General features: G+C 36.9%; 1 protein-coding gene across 3 annotated transcripts in view; it reads right to left on the reverse strand.

Moving 5' to 3' along the window:
- The window catches only part of PTPN4 (protein tyrosine phosphatase non-receptor type 4), a 108889-nt gene that overhangs the window by 65121 nt on the left and 26738 nt on the right, over nt 1-17030 (reverse strand). For 2 of the 3 annotated variants that reach the window (XR_013340360.1, XM_021526145.3), the window contains exon 2: nt 5064-5218. Coding sequence is in view for 2 of the 3 variants with exons in the window: in XM_021526145.3 (XP_021381820.2) it covers nt 5064-5218 (155 nt within the window). In the remaining variant the exon portion in view is untranslated. Of the gene's footprint in view, nt 1-5063; nt 5219-9427; nt 9513-17030 lie in introns of all 3 variants that reach the window. The other variant, XM_021526146.3, reaches the window with a different exon arrangement.

The following is a 17030-nucleotide window of genomic DNA, read 5'->3' on the forward strand; positions in this document are numbered from 1 at the left end:
CTGTTAACATCTAAAAGCATCCAATCAAAATGAACATTTTGTTCAGATGAAATTACACTGAATTCAACTGAAGTTTAATACACTGTCAGAAGCAGTTATTTGAGCCTAAAGACTCCAGGAAGCATGATAACTTATTTCATAATAACAAAAAAAGTAGAGAATAATTATCCACAAAATTATGTTTGAAGTTAATCCCATGAGGACAATCATACCCATAACTCTGCATATATCTTTAGGTTGAAATTACATAAGGGATTTATTTCAGGTCCTATACAAATTTGACTAAATTGAAGTGACCTAAGAAATCCTGTATTTACTTTGCAAAGAACCTGATTTTTATTTTTTAAATGGTACAGAGAAAATATCTTATGAAAGTAGGAGCAACATTGTTAAGAGTCCACCACTGAAAAATTTACTTTACAAATTACTAACAAAAAGCAAAGAAAAAAACAGATGTTAACACAATAAATGTACAACAGCATAAATGCATAAGTCATTTTTATATACAATCCAAATATAGTCACTTAAATTTTTACTAAATTAGGAGTTTCTGTTATATTTTGAAATAAACCAATAATCATTACAGTTTTTACAGCAAATAAAGCTGATTTTAAAATTATATAGCAACACTAATTGCCTCTTGGCATTCTTCCTATGTAGATTTAAATAAGAACACAAACTAAGAACTTATAACAGTAAGTACCAGAAAATGGGAGATGTCTGGAACCTAAGTTTAGCCTTGCAATTACCACAGCTGACACATTACTTCCTCTAACAGCATGTAGATACCATCTCTGCAGCTTTTTTCCAATCTAATCCTGCCAATGTATACTGTTTCTTAAAAACCTGAACAAATGTTTCCTAATGAAAAAGCTTAGAACTGACTGATCAGTTTGAATTAAGAAACACAGAACACCATTCCACAACCACAAGGAAGGTATTTTTCCTGCAACTGAGCATCAAATTTGGTAAGAGAAGACACGTTTCAACATGAAGCTTTGTTTGGATCACAATGTTTTACTTAGTGCAAAATAAAGATAAGCATCTAGCAAAACCAGACCTTAGCTTAACCCATCTCTGATATTTATATAATGATGTTGCAGCTTGCCAAAGTAGGTGAAGGTCACAATTCTGCTTGTTGAAAAAGATCCAAAACACTTGTAATACTATCATAACATTAAATAGCAGCTCAAAATTATAAAAAAGTATGATAGCAAGTTTAAATATCTGATTTTTTTTATAAAAAAGCAAACCAAATAAACGTAGATGAGCAAAATAAGAAACTTGCTTTGTTGCTACAGATTCAAGTTAAACATTATTTCCTCATAAAACAAGAAATAATGAAAACATATGAAATATGGGAACTATCTAAGACAAAACGACAGGAGTTAAGACACAAAAATGTCCATTTTTTTCTGAATAGAAGAATTAGAGGGTTATATGCACTTACTAGTCTTTGCTGGAGGCAGAGTATCTGGCCTCTTAGGACAAATTTGACATCATTGACTAGACATCAATTCATGAACTGCATTTAATGAACTATTTATCATCTACCACCACTAGATATTTACAGATTCACTTTTAATTGCAAAATGATTGTCACTTGTCCACAAACACCATGTGTGAAAATTTAGGCAGGTTTACACATTACACAGGTCTGATGCCTGCTTACCAACTACCACCCTCTTCTCAGTCTCCATTGCTGACACTCTGGTTCTGCTGCTGTCAACGGAACTGCAAACACCACGAGACATTGCTGCCATGTCAGCCCAAAAAAATTTTGACTTCCGATTCCAGAGGAAGGGGATGACAGATTCTGGGATCTCCTGGAGCAGGTCACAGCTATGCTGCTCACACATTTGTGGGATGCTGTGCTGGCTCCTTGACCACTGGCAAAACAGAAACCTTCCCCTAACAGCTCACCACAATGCCTGGGTTGCTGCTCCAGGAGGTGCATTCCCCAACACTGCACAACCGTCTCCCTTCCTTCTACAACGGATGCTATTCTTTTAATCAGGGCAGCGGTATGGGTTTTTTTGTTTGGCTTGTTATTTTATTTGATTTGAGTTATTTTACAGGTTTTTAAATTTTGCTTCCATTAGAGTATAAATCCATTAAGTTTGTAGTTCTGGGATAGTAAAGGCTCCAAACTGAAACATTTGTCCGTGACCATTGGCCTTACTCACAGAACAACCTACCCCATCTACCCTGACTTTCAGGGAATATAAGTAAACCAGCCTGCATGGAAAAGATGTAATTTTAGGTATTTAAACAAGTAATTAAAACAAATTAAAGTAATTTGATCTCAAAGAAACAGTTTTACGGTAATGCAAATCATCCTGATCATGTTGTTAACTCACGTCAGCCTTCTTTGTTCCAGCTACATGTCCTACCGAAGTCTGCTTTTTAGGATTGAAGGAGGATTTCTTCATTTGGTAAGCAGAGCGTTTTAGAGTAAGAGTTTGTACTTCTCAAACACATGCACAGGTTAATTCCAACTGATTTGTCTGCCTGAAACCAATGCAGCCTTTCTCTGGCTACAGTCCACGGGGATTATCTGGTTTGATTTGTTACTCTCTCTACAAGGTAAGGCTTAGCACAAAGGTGCCTTTTGTTCAGATCAATGGAAAGGGCTGGTTGGATTGTGAACTTAGAACGTCAATAAACTATCAAGAGACATTGTCTGTGATCAGCACTTTGCTGTTGGAGAAAAAATAGCATTTAAGTACATTTTTATTAGCACACCACTGAATCCTCCAGATGATTTTTACCATTAGCATACAGAATACCTATAGCAATCACCAGGAGGAAAAAAAAAGGTGCTAATTTATTTGATGTTATCTTTGTTCTTTCTATTTTGAAAACAAGTCCATAAATATTTATGGCTAAGTATAGTGTCAACCACAATAAAGTAAACCAAAGCTATAAAACCTAAGAACCAAAGCTATAAAACCTAAGAACCTGTATAGCATGTAGGTTACATTTGCTACGAATGAATACTTTATTACTCCCTATTTGTGAAAAAACAGATTGAGGCTAGGACATGAGATCAAGATGTTCAGCACCAATTAACTTTTTATTCCCTAGACTCGGTTTTAATAGACAAACTTGCAGGCTGATCTGTATAAGCAGTAAAGCATGATCTATGCAACTAAAATATTTAGTACATTAGGAAGGTGGTAAGAACACATTATATACTTTTTTCTTGGGAGAGAGAACAGGAAGATTTATAGCTGGTGATTCTGATTTTCTGAGAGGCACTAGTATCCTCTAAAAATGTACAGCTTTTGAAAACCTAGATTAGAAAGAAACAAATCTCCCATATCTATAGCCCAATATTTATTCCTTATTTTTCCCAATTTTTACATTCTTCATAAGAAAAACCCACCAGACAGATATTTTAATGGAGAATTCATGCACCTGAAAGCAAAGATGACAACATTTACAATTTCTTATGCACTTCTAATGCTTTATATCCAACTACATTTTACACATATTACTTTTTGGCAGGCAGTATAAGACTGGGAAACTGTTAGCAAGGATAAGAAGAGATACTGAAAAGGGGAAAGGATATAGCAAAAATTATCCCAGAAGGGAAAAGAGGCTTGTTGTTACTAAATTAATGTCTTTAAAATCCATCCCTCATTCAAAATTCCCACATTTTACTACTCAGAAGTCCAGAAAATTTAAGTATTTTTGAATGAGCTACAAAAATTACTCAAGAGAATATCCTAAATCATCTTGACTCACATATCTAAAACAAATAAACATCAGATCTGCCTCTGAACCTTAAGCCTCTGGATGTTGGATCCTTGCAATTTTTGCCAGATAAGAGATTTAATTTCTGATCAGCAGCTTCAGGCTCTAGCCACTGATTACAGAACAGAAAAATGCAAACCCTCTCACAAATCTTCTCTGAACCATTCTAATATATCAATATCCTTGCTGAACACTGGATGTCAGAATTCAATATAATTACTGAGCATTAGAACTTCTTCAAATGGTCTGAATCAGATTTGTCCACATAGATTTGACAATTGCTTCACTGTCTCCCTCACTTCCCATCTGAAGTCCCACAGCCTTATTTGATAGTCCTACACTCCATTTGATGTAGTTCAATTTCCTTCTGAAAAATTTTAATTATTACACCACCTGTTAACTTTCACCATCATATTATTCAACCTTTCTCTATATAAGTCATCAATTCTACAGCTTTTAAAGTAGAAGCAGAGTTCTACTACCACCGGAAAATCTACAGCTTCTTTCCTGTTGAGTTGTGGTTCTTCTCACACACAGATGACTTTGAATGCTTTAATGTTTTCTTGTGAGGTCCTTGCCTATTTTTCTTTCTTTTCCCCCCCTCAGGAAGCTGAAAGAAAGGGTTACACTTGTGTAATATATACACAACATCATGAAGATTTTTAGTAGAAAATAGGATAAATAACCTATTTTAAATTCCAGGTTCATGTGTAAAAGTTATTGCTTCTTTCTATTAACAATGCTCAGTATTCAACAACCAGTTTTCCATTTTCCTTCCTGTCATTCTCATTAGTGTAGTAGGAGGTGGTGAGCTTAAGTGAGAGAAATCACAGAACAAGAATATTATCTGAGGAAAGCAAAGAGCAGGGAGATACTCTAAGATGGCAGCTGTGACCAAATATAACCATACAGGTGATTGAACACAGTCAGCTCATGCTCAAAACACAAAAACCAGAATGCAGCAGAACAAAAGCTTCATTCAACTCAATGGCAAAACTGTCCTCCATTTCCACTGGACAACTTTAATCCATTAAGAGCATTACGAGAAATAAATTATGCTTTGTACATTGGATTCTGAAATGAAGATGTGTTAGTACAACAGAGGATGCCAGAATGACTAAGTTCCCAGTAACACTGTGCACATGTACAAGCATGCCTGCCTGAACACAACTTCACCTTTTATTCTCTACTTAATACTGTTTCAAAGTCAAATTCCTGCCATACAAATGCAGAAAAGGAAAGCAGGCTCAGGATATTGATCTGCAATAAGCTAGATATTGATTTGCAATAAGACCATTACTTACATTAACTCTGAAAGCTTGTACAGTGTTATCCAGAAGAAGAATGTTGCAGACCACCTCCGTATGCTGCCTGTCTCGTGCCAGCTCAGATGCTCGGACATTGTAGGTTCTGCCAGCAGGCAATCGGAAACGTGCGGTCATTACTGTCCACACAGGGTCTGCAGGCAAAACCAACAGAAAATTTAAAAAGAGCCAAAAAACTCAAATTCAAGAATGTCTTGTTTCAAAGAAAGTTGAAAACACAGAAGTCCATTCTTTTAAAACTCCATTACTGACAGAAGAAAAATGAATACTAAATTCACAATAGCCAATAACAAAGCAACGTCTTACATGTTACAACACAATCTTATACCAAAATACTCAGACCTTTACTTTCTGCCCATTGTCCACACCCTCCCTATTTTAAGGTTGTTTTATGGGTTTGCTGTTTTTCTGTTGGGATTTTTTTGTTTGTTTTTAAAGATTCACAACAACATTTTCCATTCAAAAAGCTCTGTAATTGCTGGGCATCATGGCTACCAGCTTCCTGATATTAGATGCAATTAAGTAACTAATTTCAGCACAAAACAGCAAAAGTGCTTACATAAAAAGCTTTATGGAGAAAAAGAAAACACAAACACACAACACTTTGAGGCATTATTCTGCTAGGCGTGTGCATTCACTGTAAAACCATAAAACATGAGAATTCACAGTGGTAACAAAAACATTAGCATTGTTTCTTTTCCCCTTTTTTTAAATTACAACATGAATAGTTTAATGTTTGTCAAACTACTGAATCTTCTGTCTATGACATTTTGATTGGATTTACACATTTAGTTTTTGGAAGCACAAATTCTCATCCTCTCAGCAAGCAACCATGACCATCACCAAGTGTACGGTGTGTGCTGAGAGCTGATAAACAAAATGCAAGAATTGACTTTCACTTTTCAAATGCAAGATTCTGGTGATGATCATCCAGCCCCAGCCCAGCAAAAGCTATCAGCCCACCTGAAGCTATCAGCTCTATCCAATGATTCCAGCTACTTTCTTAAGGGCCTCACAGGATCAGGCCCTGTGATTCACTTAATTACACACTCAACAAACTATTTCTACATCCTTTGACAAGGGCGTAAGCAAACAGAAAATTTCATAACTTGAGAATATATTAAGACATAAAATTAAAATACGCTAAGAGTAGCAAAAGAACACAGGTATATTCAAAACCAAATATAAAATGATTGATTTTCCTTATCTTGCATAAGATTATGAAGCTTTCAAACACATCTACATATTAGCTTCATATTTGTGGAGGGGGATAGGAGCATATGTTGATAAAAAAAAGGAGAATTTAGCAGAGGACAGCAAACATTCCAGCAGTGATTAGAGCTTGAACGGATCATTAGAGGTATCTATGCTCCAATATACGTAAATGAAGAGGGAGGGGTAAGAAATGAAAGAGCAACCCCTCCTAAATAGTTAGTAACTTAAATACATAGGCTCTCATGAGAAAGTGGAAGATCAAGACCCAAGCTGTGACTTTGCGGTTCAATCATCTTTCCACTGCCTGCAGACAACCTCCTGAGCAACTGCCATAAAAATCCCTGATGTGATCCCTGATCACATCTTCAGCTCTAAGTATGACCACACACCTGAGACATAAAAAAATCTAATTGATGATCATCCATCCTTGCAAAATGCTTGTTTTGACTTACTCAGCATTTTCAGATTAAAAAGTACTTTGCTTCCTCACCAGACAGCTTTTTTATTTTGGCTGCTCAGTCACTGGCTTCAGAACTGAAATGCTGTATTCATTATGAACTACAGCAAGTTTATTTTTGTTTTGCTAAACCAACATGACAAACTGAATGATACAGGCACCATATAAAGCCATCAGCTGCTAAATTTATGACTATGTCTTAATGACAAATGAATGAAAAATTATGTTACAAATATTAAAACTCTCAAATAAACCGTAAAAACAAAGTCCATCTGACAACTCTTCATGGAGAGGCTGCTTCTTCTATACCTTCTCCAGATCTCAAAAATAAAAAGTAGGAGAAAACCTTTAAACACCAAAGAAGAATTGAACCTCCATACCAGTGATCTGAGCCAACCACATAGCATTTCACAAACTGTGTTTTGCCACACAGACATAACCTACAAGCCTTACTAGTCATGGCATAAAGGTTGGCATTATCAGTGCAGCTACACAACTGATAACTACAGACAAAATTTTAGCATGGCATTTGCTGTTGAGCTGAAACTAAGAAGGTTTCAGAAAAGCACACAATTGATTAAAATTAGTTTCTCTATACCACAGAATAAACCCCTTGGCAGGTGTAATTCACAAGGATTTGAAAAAGTAACAAATGAAACAAGAAACAGTGAGTGTAATCTTCAAGGTGTTTTTCCACAAATACAAACAGTAGTGCACAAAGGACTGTTCAGCTTTCAAATAAATACTGCTGTCCACACAAATCGATTTGGTAGTGAGCTAGGAGAGTCTAACTCAACAATACACAGTTTTGCAGCAAAAGGGAAAAAAAAAAGACTTGTTAAAAGCTAGAAACCATGTTTTAAGAGAAGAAAAAGGTAAGTCTCACATTTTCTCCTGTTCTTTCCTCTATTTTTGTCTTTTTTGTTGATCAAGACAAGACCAGCATTACTTTTCCTTCCTCATCACTGCCTTAAACTAGACAGAAAACTAGGTTTCAGACACAGCAACAGATCCGTAAGAGTGAGCAAAGAGAAAATCATCCCTTAGTGACCCTCAAAATCCTTTATCACCATGAAACCATTCACTCAGTCCCTCCAACAGACCCAACCTGCAGATCTATTAAGGCTCTTGCTGTAATATAGATCATCTTTGCTCCAACCAAACAAAAAACATTGCACAGTTACAGACAATGACTGGATTTTTCTCAATGCACATAAATGAAATTATCAAATTCAAGAAAGAGACACTGTATTATGAGTTTGCTATGGAAACAGGAGCGGTTATATTGGGCCAGAACAACAGTTCATGTAACTTGCAGACTGGAAGAGCAATGCCTTTTCCACTCTCTTTAAGGAATAGGACACACACACACTTCTCATACTGCTCCACAGACTGGAGTTTAGCATCTTCCCAGTGTGAAGCTCATAGTCCCACCTAGCTGGACATCAGTCATTCATGAATGTTTTCTTCATGGACTTAAGAAACTATGTTTTGTACTTTCAGATTCTGCAATGAAATGTTATATTCTATGTCCCATATAAAATACTCAGTAGCTGGAACCACCATCTCATAGCAGACAAGTTTCTTGCATGAAACTAAGAGGTTTTTGCAACTACAGGACACAGTTTTACAAGTATAATGACTCAAATCCTGAAATGCATCTACAAAATGGAAATAAAACAGCCATGAAAGTAATAGAGAGGAAGGTGACAAAAGACTGTCTTCTTCAAGCCACTCTTTCTCTATATGTCAGCAAAAAAAGTATGGAAGAATGTAGTGAATATGTTAAAACACCTGCACCAACACATGTACTTTCAAAAATACTCCTCCTTCAAAGACCTGCCAAGGTTATTACATGGAATTGCTTTGTGGCCAATCATGTGCACAGAACCCATATTTAAACCTCTATCAACACATGTACGCTTAACAAAAAGGACGCAGTTGTTAAGCACAGATAGACCCTGCAATTACTGGTTTTACTGACACACTTGTTTTACAACATAATTGGCCCCAGACTGTACCAATATCATCTTTGCAACTTCTTTCTTTCAGAAATACATACACCAAGAACACAGATAGTATTATGTCTCCCAAACACATATTGCCATTCTTGCTATATATTTTGAAAACTTACTAATAGTGAGATGGCTAGCTCTTGCTTATAAGGTGACAAATTACAGCTGATTTCCTAACAAATATTGATATATAAAATGAGAAAATCTGACAAATTCATTGCACACTTCAGCAATAAAAATATTATAGCTAATGTTAGTATGGAACAGAGGACTGCTGTAAGCTCCAAAGTAAAATCTACATCCTCAAAAGTAATAGGAGTAAAAACAAAAGCTGAGACTTAAACAAAAAATCTGTTTGAGAGTAACTACCTTAAAGAGCAGGTTAAGTTAAGCAAGGTACTACTGTGTGTGCATATCCATATTGTGGGCAGTGCCACGGCCACTTAATGCTAAAATATTTTTATTCATGCAAGTGGATTATTTAAATTGGACTTAATTTTTGCATTTGATGAAGGTTTTCTGCCTATAATTTTTCAGCGTCTTTTGGTAAGCATTTAATACTTATGTGAATTCACAATCTAGAAAACATGCTGCTACAAACATGCTGCTACAGCAACTGGAGAAGGACAGAACTTGTGCAAAGCAACTCCACTTACCTCTCAGGTCTGTGGAGGGAGTAAGTTGCACATTTCCTGCCAGAGCTCAGGTTTCAAGTGGTGAAGCAATTCCAGGGAGTGTTCCCTATCAAAGGGCAGAACATTCCTGCAATACTGGCTTGGTTAGAGCACTAAAGAGCATACAGCAGCTTCACAAGTGAATTTTCAGCATCCTTTATTCTTTTATGCAAATGTATACAGTATAACGACAATTTGCTTGGGCTTACAATAAACTAACTGATTTTAAGCAGCTTAATAAATAAACAGTTGGTTAAGCAGGTAATTAACTAAAATTTAATTTATCCAAGAGTGCAGCCAATTTGCTGACTTGATGCAAACTTCTTTAAAAGAACTCTTGATGCAATGTACAGAAAAACAACCACCTTAACACATTACTGTAAGCACATGTGCATGCAAAGACATGAGAAATTTCATTTTTCATGGCTCATCTAAAGCAGCTAAAGAAGCTCACGCATTGCCAGATTTCCATTTGTTTAGAAGCTTGTACTTTAGCAACCCAGAAGGCATGGATTTGCACTGTGGCCCACCTGCTCATTTGGGTTCAACACAGTACATAAATTTCCTACAAGAAGTAGGAAAGTAGGTCAGACTCATAGAATACCCATGTCCTTATAACATGATGAAGCTTGAATATGTTCAGTAAAATGCAGACCCCATCATTACTAAAATTATCCAGACAACTTAACTATATATATATATATATATATATATATATAACCAAAAAAAAAAAAAAAAACCACCCTTTTAAAAGTACAAAGACAACTATGAAGGTTTACACAGAATAATACAACATACTGTAATTCAGACAAACACTGAGATACACCTAGAACCCACCTTCATAGAGGTTTATTGAAAACACATTAGTGACACTACAGTAAATGTTTCAATCCAAACTAGTTTGAAAATGCTAAACATCAGCTGGTCAGGCACTTTTCTGAGGGAATTCCACATTAAGTCCAAAGAAAAGGTTCTTGTCTTGTTTTTTTTGTCTTTCAAAATTTTGTTTTGAAAGCTTTCAGCAGTTCTGACGCAGCACATAGCTTCAGGACATCACTTATAAAAAAGCGGAGCAGAAATGCATTTTCATTTAAGTGAATCGACTTATGTACTACAATCTTGGAATTGTTCCAACAAGAGTTGGACTTGGATCCCTGTGGGTCCCTCTCAGTTCAGGACAGTCTAAGATTCTGTGATTCCTTTCTGCTTTATGATGACCAAATAATGGAAAGTATCTAGCATTCATTAAAATTGATATGTAAACACTGACTTATTTCACTTTGCAGTCACCAGGTGCAAGGCTTCCAGCAAGACCTCTAGCCAGGCAACAGCATCATTTACAGGCTCTATCAAACCCTTTTGTTTTATTTCTAAGCTTATTTAATATCAGCTATATATAAATTGACCACAGTCATTCTACTTAAGATAATATACTCCTGAAAAGTTATCATATGGCCACTAATTAAACTTTTCCTAAAACTTCACTGAAAAAGAGGGATATCACATCTTTACTGTTGACCAGCTGGGACAATTACTCCGACAATACAATATAACTACAGCCATTGGTTCTTCAGTGCTACTACATTCCCAGAGAGTGGTGGGAAGAGCCCTGGATACAAGGAGATACTGGCTTTGGAAGCTAGGAAGCTGAAGTTCCCAAAACCTCCACAACTTCTCTCCACTGGTGGGTAACCAGACTGTGCTCTTTAGCCTGGTACATGCATGGGGCTGGCAGCTCCCAGACTCCAAACTCTCCTGCTCCTTGGTCAGGGATTCCTTCCTTACAGCCTGGGACTGAGCAGTCTCCACGCTTGCAAGAACAGTACACAAGTTGAGCTGATCTGCAGCTGCTTCTATACATCCCCCCCAAGATCTCTACTATCTGCAGACACTGAGCTGTTTGAGCAAATCCCTCATGGATGCCAGTAGTATAGAACAGTAAAGGAAAATCCTACTTCACTTCTGAAAGTCACCAAGAAAAACATGAGGATGTTCTCCTCAAAACATCCATTACTTCATCTGTATTTTAATCCATAAGCTACTCTTACATCCTCCTTTTCCACATTCTTGATCATAAGAAAAGCCAAATATAACATAAAAAGCACGAGTTCTTAACATATACATGACAGTTTCTGAAAATATTGGACCAAAAGTTCAACAGCTAAGAGAAAAGAAGTTGAATTTAGCCTCTCTCCCCCACCATCAGCTTCTCCTATACATTAACCAGTAGCAGAGAACTAATTTAATACTCTAGCCACTTAGATAAATTTCCAAGATTGTTAATGCATCTCATAAACATGAGGGTTTCATGGGTTTGGCTGTGGATTACAGTGCAGTCTTGATGCCTAAATTAATAAGCATTCTCAGTTAAAAAACTACTTGAGGATTTTTTTCAAGCTAAGACCTCCTTGGATAATGGTTTTTATCTACTTCTCTGAAAAGGAATTTCAAATTTGAACAATTGCCATGTGATATCAAGCAAGATTTTCACTGTTATAATCACATAATTACTGATAGAGACAAAGGTTAAAGATGAAACACCTTGTTCGGTCACTCCCAGATTTTCATACTTTCTAACATAAAAATAATAATTAATGAGTGTTCAGTTACTCTACATAGGATATGATAGAGACAGCTGGAGGCTGTACACCAGAACACAGCAAATTAGTGAGATAATACTGTAGCACACTACTGTTTTCTCTGAAAAATAAACTATTTAGACAATTTAACAATTTCTTCCCTTGCTCCTCCCTGCCCCAAAGAAAAAGGGCACAGCTAACAGAGAAGCCTATTATAAATGACACTTCTATCTAATGAAATGTCAATACTCATTATGCTTGAACTGCATGCAGCACACTCACAAAAAAGCCTCTCAAATTCAGCTGATCCCTTTCTCTGTTTTGAGCCAGAAGTAGAACAGTACAGAAAGACTGGTATCGGCTTTGCTTCACTCCTGTATGCAACATTTCAGAACACACATAACAGCAAGATAAAATTTATTAGTTTGAGATTACAACACCTACTGGCAGTTTAGGAGCAATACCAATAAATAAAAGTTCTTAGAAACCACACCATCAACACTGACAATTATTTTGAACCTAAACCCTTTATGTCCTCCCTTTCTGTGCTCATTCATGTTTCACATGCAGACAATAACCTCTCCATCTTCACTATCCAGGACTCCAGATGAGATAACAGCCTGAGAAGATATTAAAATTTCTTTGGCAAGGAAAAAAGAAGTGGAAAAAAGGCAAATAGATGTATAAACTCCAAACAGCTCAATATGGTTCCTTTTAAACCCATTTTTAAGCTTCAAATTTAGACTTGGTGAATGCCTGTCTGAACACATTACAGCTTTGGATTGTCAGACAGGCTGAAGAACCTCAACCAATAGACTGAAAGTCTGCAACCAAGAAAGTGCTAGAATTAAAACAGTCAGACCCTTTCCCCCCACCCCATCCTACTTCATCAGGGCCCCCATCTCCCTTTTCACTGCATCAGTCCTACAGGCCAGAGTGAACAAAAGCAGAGACAACAGAAAGCCTCCTCCCAGCTATTCCTGCCAGCTCATGGCTCAGCACCCACTGCCCTGATGATAACAATACAGCAGAAGAGACAAGACCTTTCCATCACTTTCACATCATGCAAGAAAAGCATCCAGAGTGCACATGCCTTTAGGCAAAGCTTCACAGTGAGCACCTATGGTTATTCACAACCAACACTGAAGCCACAATCAGAGTGAAAACATAATATGAATTTGTGCAGCTCTTTTGTTTCTGACCTGGAGACTTTTCATTTCTATTCGCAATTTGGGGGTTAGGGAGGTTTTAGGGAACAAGACACACATACATGTGAACAAGATGTGTGAAGAACCTTGCATGAGATTTCAGAGATTACTTTGAGCAAAACCATAGAAAATGTCTCTACAATATGCAATACACCCCTACACACCTCAAGGACCAGAAAATAGAGCACACCTATCCCCGTATTAAGCAATGGACTACAGTTGATCTTCAGGAATCACCTGATCACAGTGTGACTGCTTTACAGAATGGTTTAGGGAAGCCACGCCTTGGTACGAAGATAAAATTCACAAAGAGAGAAGGCAGCTTAGGCTAGAAATGTCTTTATGCAACAATACTGGTACCATGTATGGCCTGTTATATGAAAGCACAAGTTGATGGCAAGCACCAGCTAGAGCGGTGCCAGCTTGAGAGGCAGTAAGGCCACAGAGAGGGAAGAGGCCCCAGGGGCACAGCTGTGGCCACTTCAGGCAGGCAGGCAGCAAACATGCACAGGCACCGTAGCAGCAGCAGCAGCCCACACTCCTGCAACAAGCCACTGAGGATGGAAATGGCAAAGCTAGCTGGGAAAAAGATTAAATCTAGCTTTATTTTTTAAAAAGCTAACCAATCCCTGTGGAAGGGTAGATAGCTGAAGCAGTCTGTAAAGGATATGTCTGCCAGGAAAAACAAGAACAGGAAGAGGAGCACTGTTTAAATATCACTAAATGGTGTTTTAAACTATCCTCCTATATTTAAAACACTATTATAAATTAAACAAATATGCAAATGCATTAATAAGACATAAAACTTCCCTGTTTCCTAGTATGCAGCTGTCAGTTCATGATATTTTGAGGTGTTTATCATGTGTAAAGATTACTAGGAATAAATAGAAAAGTTTTCCAAGTGAGTTCTCCATTATTTTAAACTTGATTCTATCCATAACCTCCGTTGTTCAAAAATACCATTAAAAATGGTAATCCATGACCTTCACACAGATGACTACTACATCTATCTCTTCCCATTCCTGGAGATGGATCTCTTATTCTTGCTTTTATGACTCAAAGCTATAATAAGATGTAGTAAATGAAGACTATAACGAAACACTACTAAAATATCTTGATAGAGACTTCTCAAAATAAATCCCCAGTACTTTTTAAAATTTGTTCTAAACTAGGTTAAGTAGATTTAAATACATCTTTCATTAAAGGGAAATCTGGCTCTGATGCAACTGTAAGATCAGGAAACCTAAATATTACCTATCAAAAGAAAAAAGGGCTGAGATCAGAGCAAGTTCAAAGTACAGAAGCACTCGGTGATAACAACTTAGTATTTAATATCTTGCTTAAGGGGGGGGCAGGGGGAGAATATACACCCACTACCTCAAAACCACTCCAAATCCAAACTTCTTTCTACAGTTTTCCTCAAAGATTTCAAAGAGTAATTAAATTTGATTCCCCTTTGCAATATGACTTTAAAAAAACTTCATCTATGAAAGACTTTACAGTTCTCCACAGACCTAGTAGAAGAAAAAAGCTCCTCAGTATATAAAAGGAATTTTTAAAATTTTTGGGCTTTTAATGACAATGCACAACTGCCTGTAGCTACAATAATCAAGTACAGTCCTTTCATGACACTAATTATTAACTGCTCTAAACTTGAGCAACAGCCCAACTACACATGCTGAGTCAAGGAAATATAGCAAGTGAAAATTAGGTTCAGATTTCAGTTTTTCCATCAACAAGAGGGGCTTTTAAACACAATTTAAGAAATCAAAAAGAGAAAAGTTACTTGCAAATAACAACTGATGGTCCTCAACAGTTGTACACAATTAAGCACATAAAACAGGTAAAACACCAAATGATGCAAAGTTACACATTCTAATTTGGTGTGAATGTAAATGAACACAAGTCCCACATCCTGTATGTTATACAATCCTCAACCACAATTATCTGAAAACAACACTGACAGAAAGTATATGATGGAGAAAATCTGTGGGCTTGCCACTAGCCACTTGAGCACCCACAGATCAATACTGCTGCACGCTGAAGGATGCCCAAGTCCAGAGCAGCCAGTGGAACCGGCAGCTGGAGTTCCAGCTGTGGCACCTGTGTGGTGAAGCCTTTGAAATGAAAAGCAGTCTGAACTGAAAACAAACTGGCAAAATTCAGGAAAAGCTTTTATTCTACTCATCGTCAACATCAAGTTGAATTTTGGCTGGCACTAAAACTGAGGTATTAACAGGGGGAGGAAAAGTTGTCTGTGTATATTTTGTTCAGAGTTGCTAAACCCAAGCCAAATTATCTTCATAGATTTAAACACAGCAGATGCTAATTCTATGGCTTAGTGTAACCAATTGGACATGTTCCATCAAAATTAGTTTTTAATCAGAAATACCATTTCCATAAAATAGAAATCTTCATGTGCAAAATTTCAGTTTTGCCAAAACCCACCTATTTTCCATGGGAAACACTGAAAAAATGCCTATCTGGCTACCTGCCTGGAAAACGCTTGTCAACTCCGCTTCTTCCTCCAGCAGAAAACAAACCAAGGGATGTCTTCTGGCACTGCTGCCCAGAAAAGGGACCTCACTCCATCCGTGGCCCTGGCTTTCAGCCACCCTGCCTTGCACTCCAGGCACTCGGCCTCTCCACAGCGCTGTGGCTGCGGGCTGTGAAAAGCAGCAGGTCACGTTTTGGTTGCCATGGGATAAGCACTCGAGAGACCCCAAAGCACATCAGGGAACTGGAACAAGGAGCTCCCCACATGAGGCAAGGTCAGTTTTGCAGCTGCACCTGCCTGGTTGCAAAAGAACTATCCTATTTTACATCATCCCAAATTTTAAGGCCTCCTTTTATTTAATTATTTACTATATTTCACAACTTCATCTCAGCTTTTTTCTTCTGACTTCTGCATCGTCTCAATGACTTTCTTAATAGGAAACAATTTCCAATTTCAAGCCAGTTCAAGATTAGAAATTCAAAATTATCTGAGTGAATCTGACAATTAAAATATCATGTATGTTCAAGCAATCAACTCTTATAATCATTCACATGAAACAGAATTCAGAATTTTAAACAGGAAATATAAAATCACAGTTTTGTGGGTTTAGTTTCTTTAGCAAAGTATCTTAAAGATGTCTATACTCCACAGATTTGTAAATTGTACAAACCCACTTTGTAACAATTGTATCTGTACTTCTTACAAGTGAAACTCTGAATCAAATCAAAAGTTTTCCAAAATTGTGGCATACTGACCCCAATAGTCATACCCTGTCAGGGGTTATGACATGCTTACACATTAAGGGCAGACTGCAGGCCCCCTGCACTCATCTTCATGCATTCAGAGTTTTGAAAATTGTTAAACTACACTCAAGTTTGGACATAAGTAAGAAGATAAATGATCTTCATGCATATTTCTAAGAGTATGTAAAAATACTTTTCCTTCTGGGATGTATTTCCTTCTCTTGAAAATAAATTGACAAATTTACAGAAGTATCTGTTAAAAAAAAAAAAAAAAAAAACCCAAAAAAAAACCCCCCAAAAAAACTGGGAAGAAAACATAATGCAAGTGGAAAGACAAGATCCAAAGTTACATAAAAGTTTGTAATTCTTACCAGAGTTCATCACACCAAACTTCAAAAATCCCTTAAAAGTTTGGGTTTGTTTCTTTTTTTTTGTTTCTGAATATGACTTTTTTCTTCCTTTTAGCTTTTGTTCTTTATAGAATTACACAGTAATACTTGTCAGTTTCCACAAAATTAACTTAACAAAAATAGCAGACACTATTAATGGTGTGAAAAG

Source organism: Lonchura striata, chromosome 8 (assembly GCF_046129695.1).
Source record: "Lonchura striata isolate bLonStr1 chromosome 8, bLonStr1.mat, whole genome shotgun sequence".
NCBI lineage: Eukaryota > Metazoa > Chordata > Aves > Passeriformes > Estrildidae > Lonchura > Lonchura striata.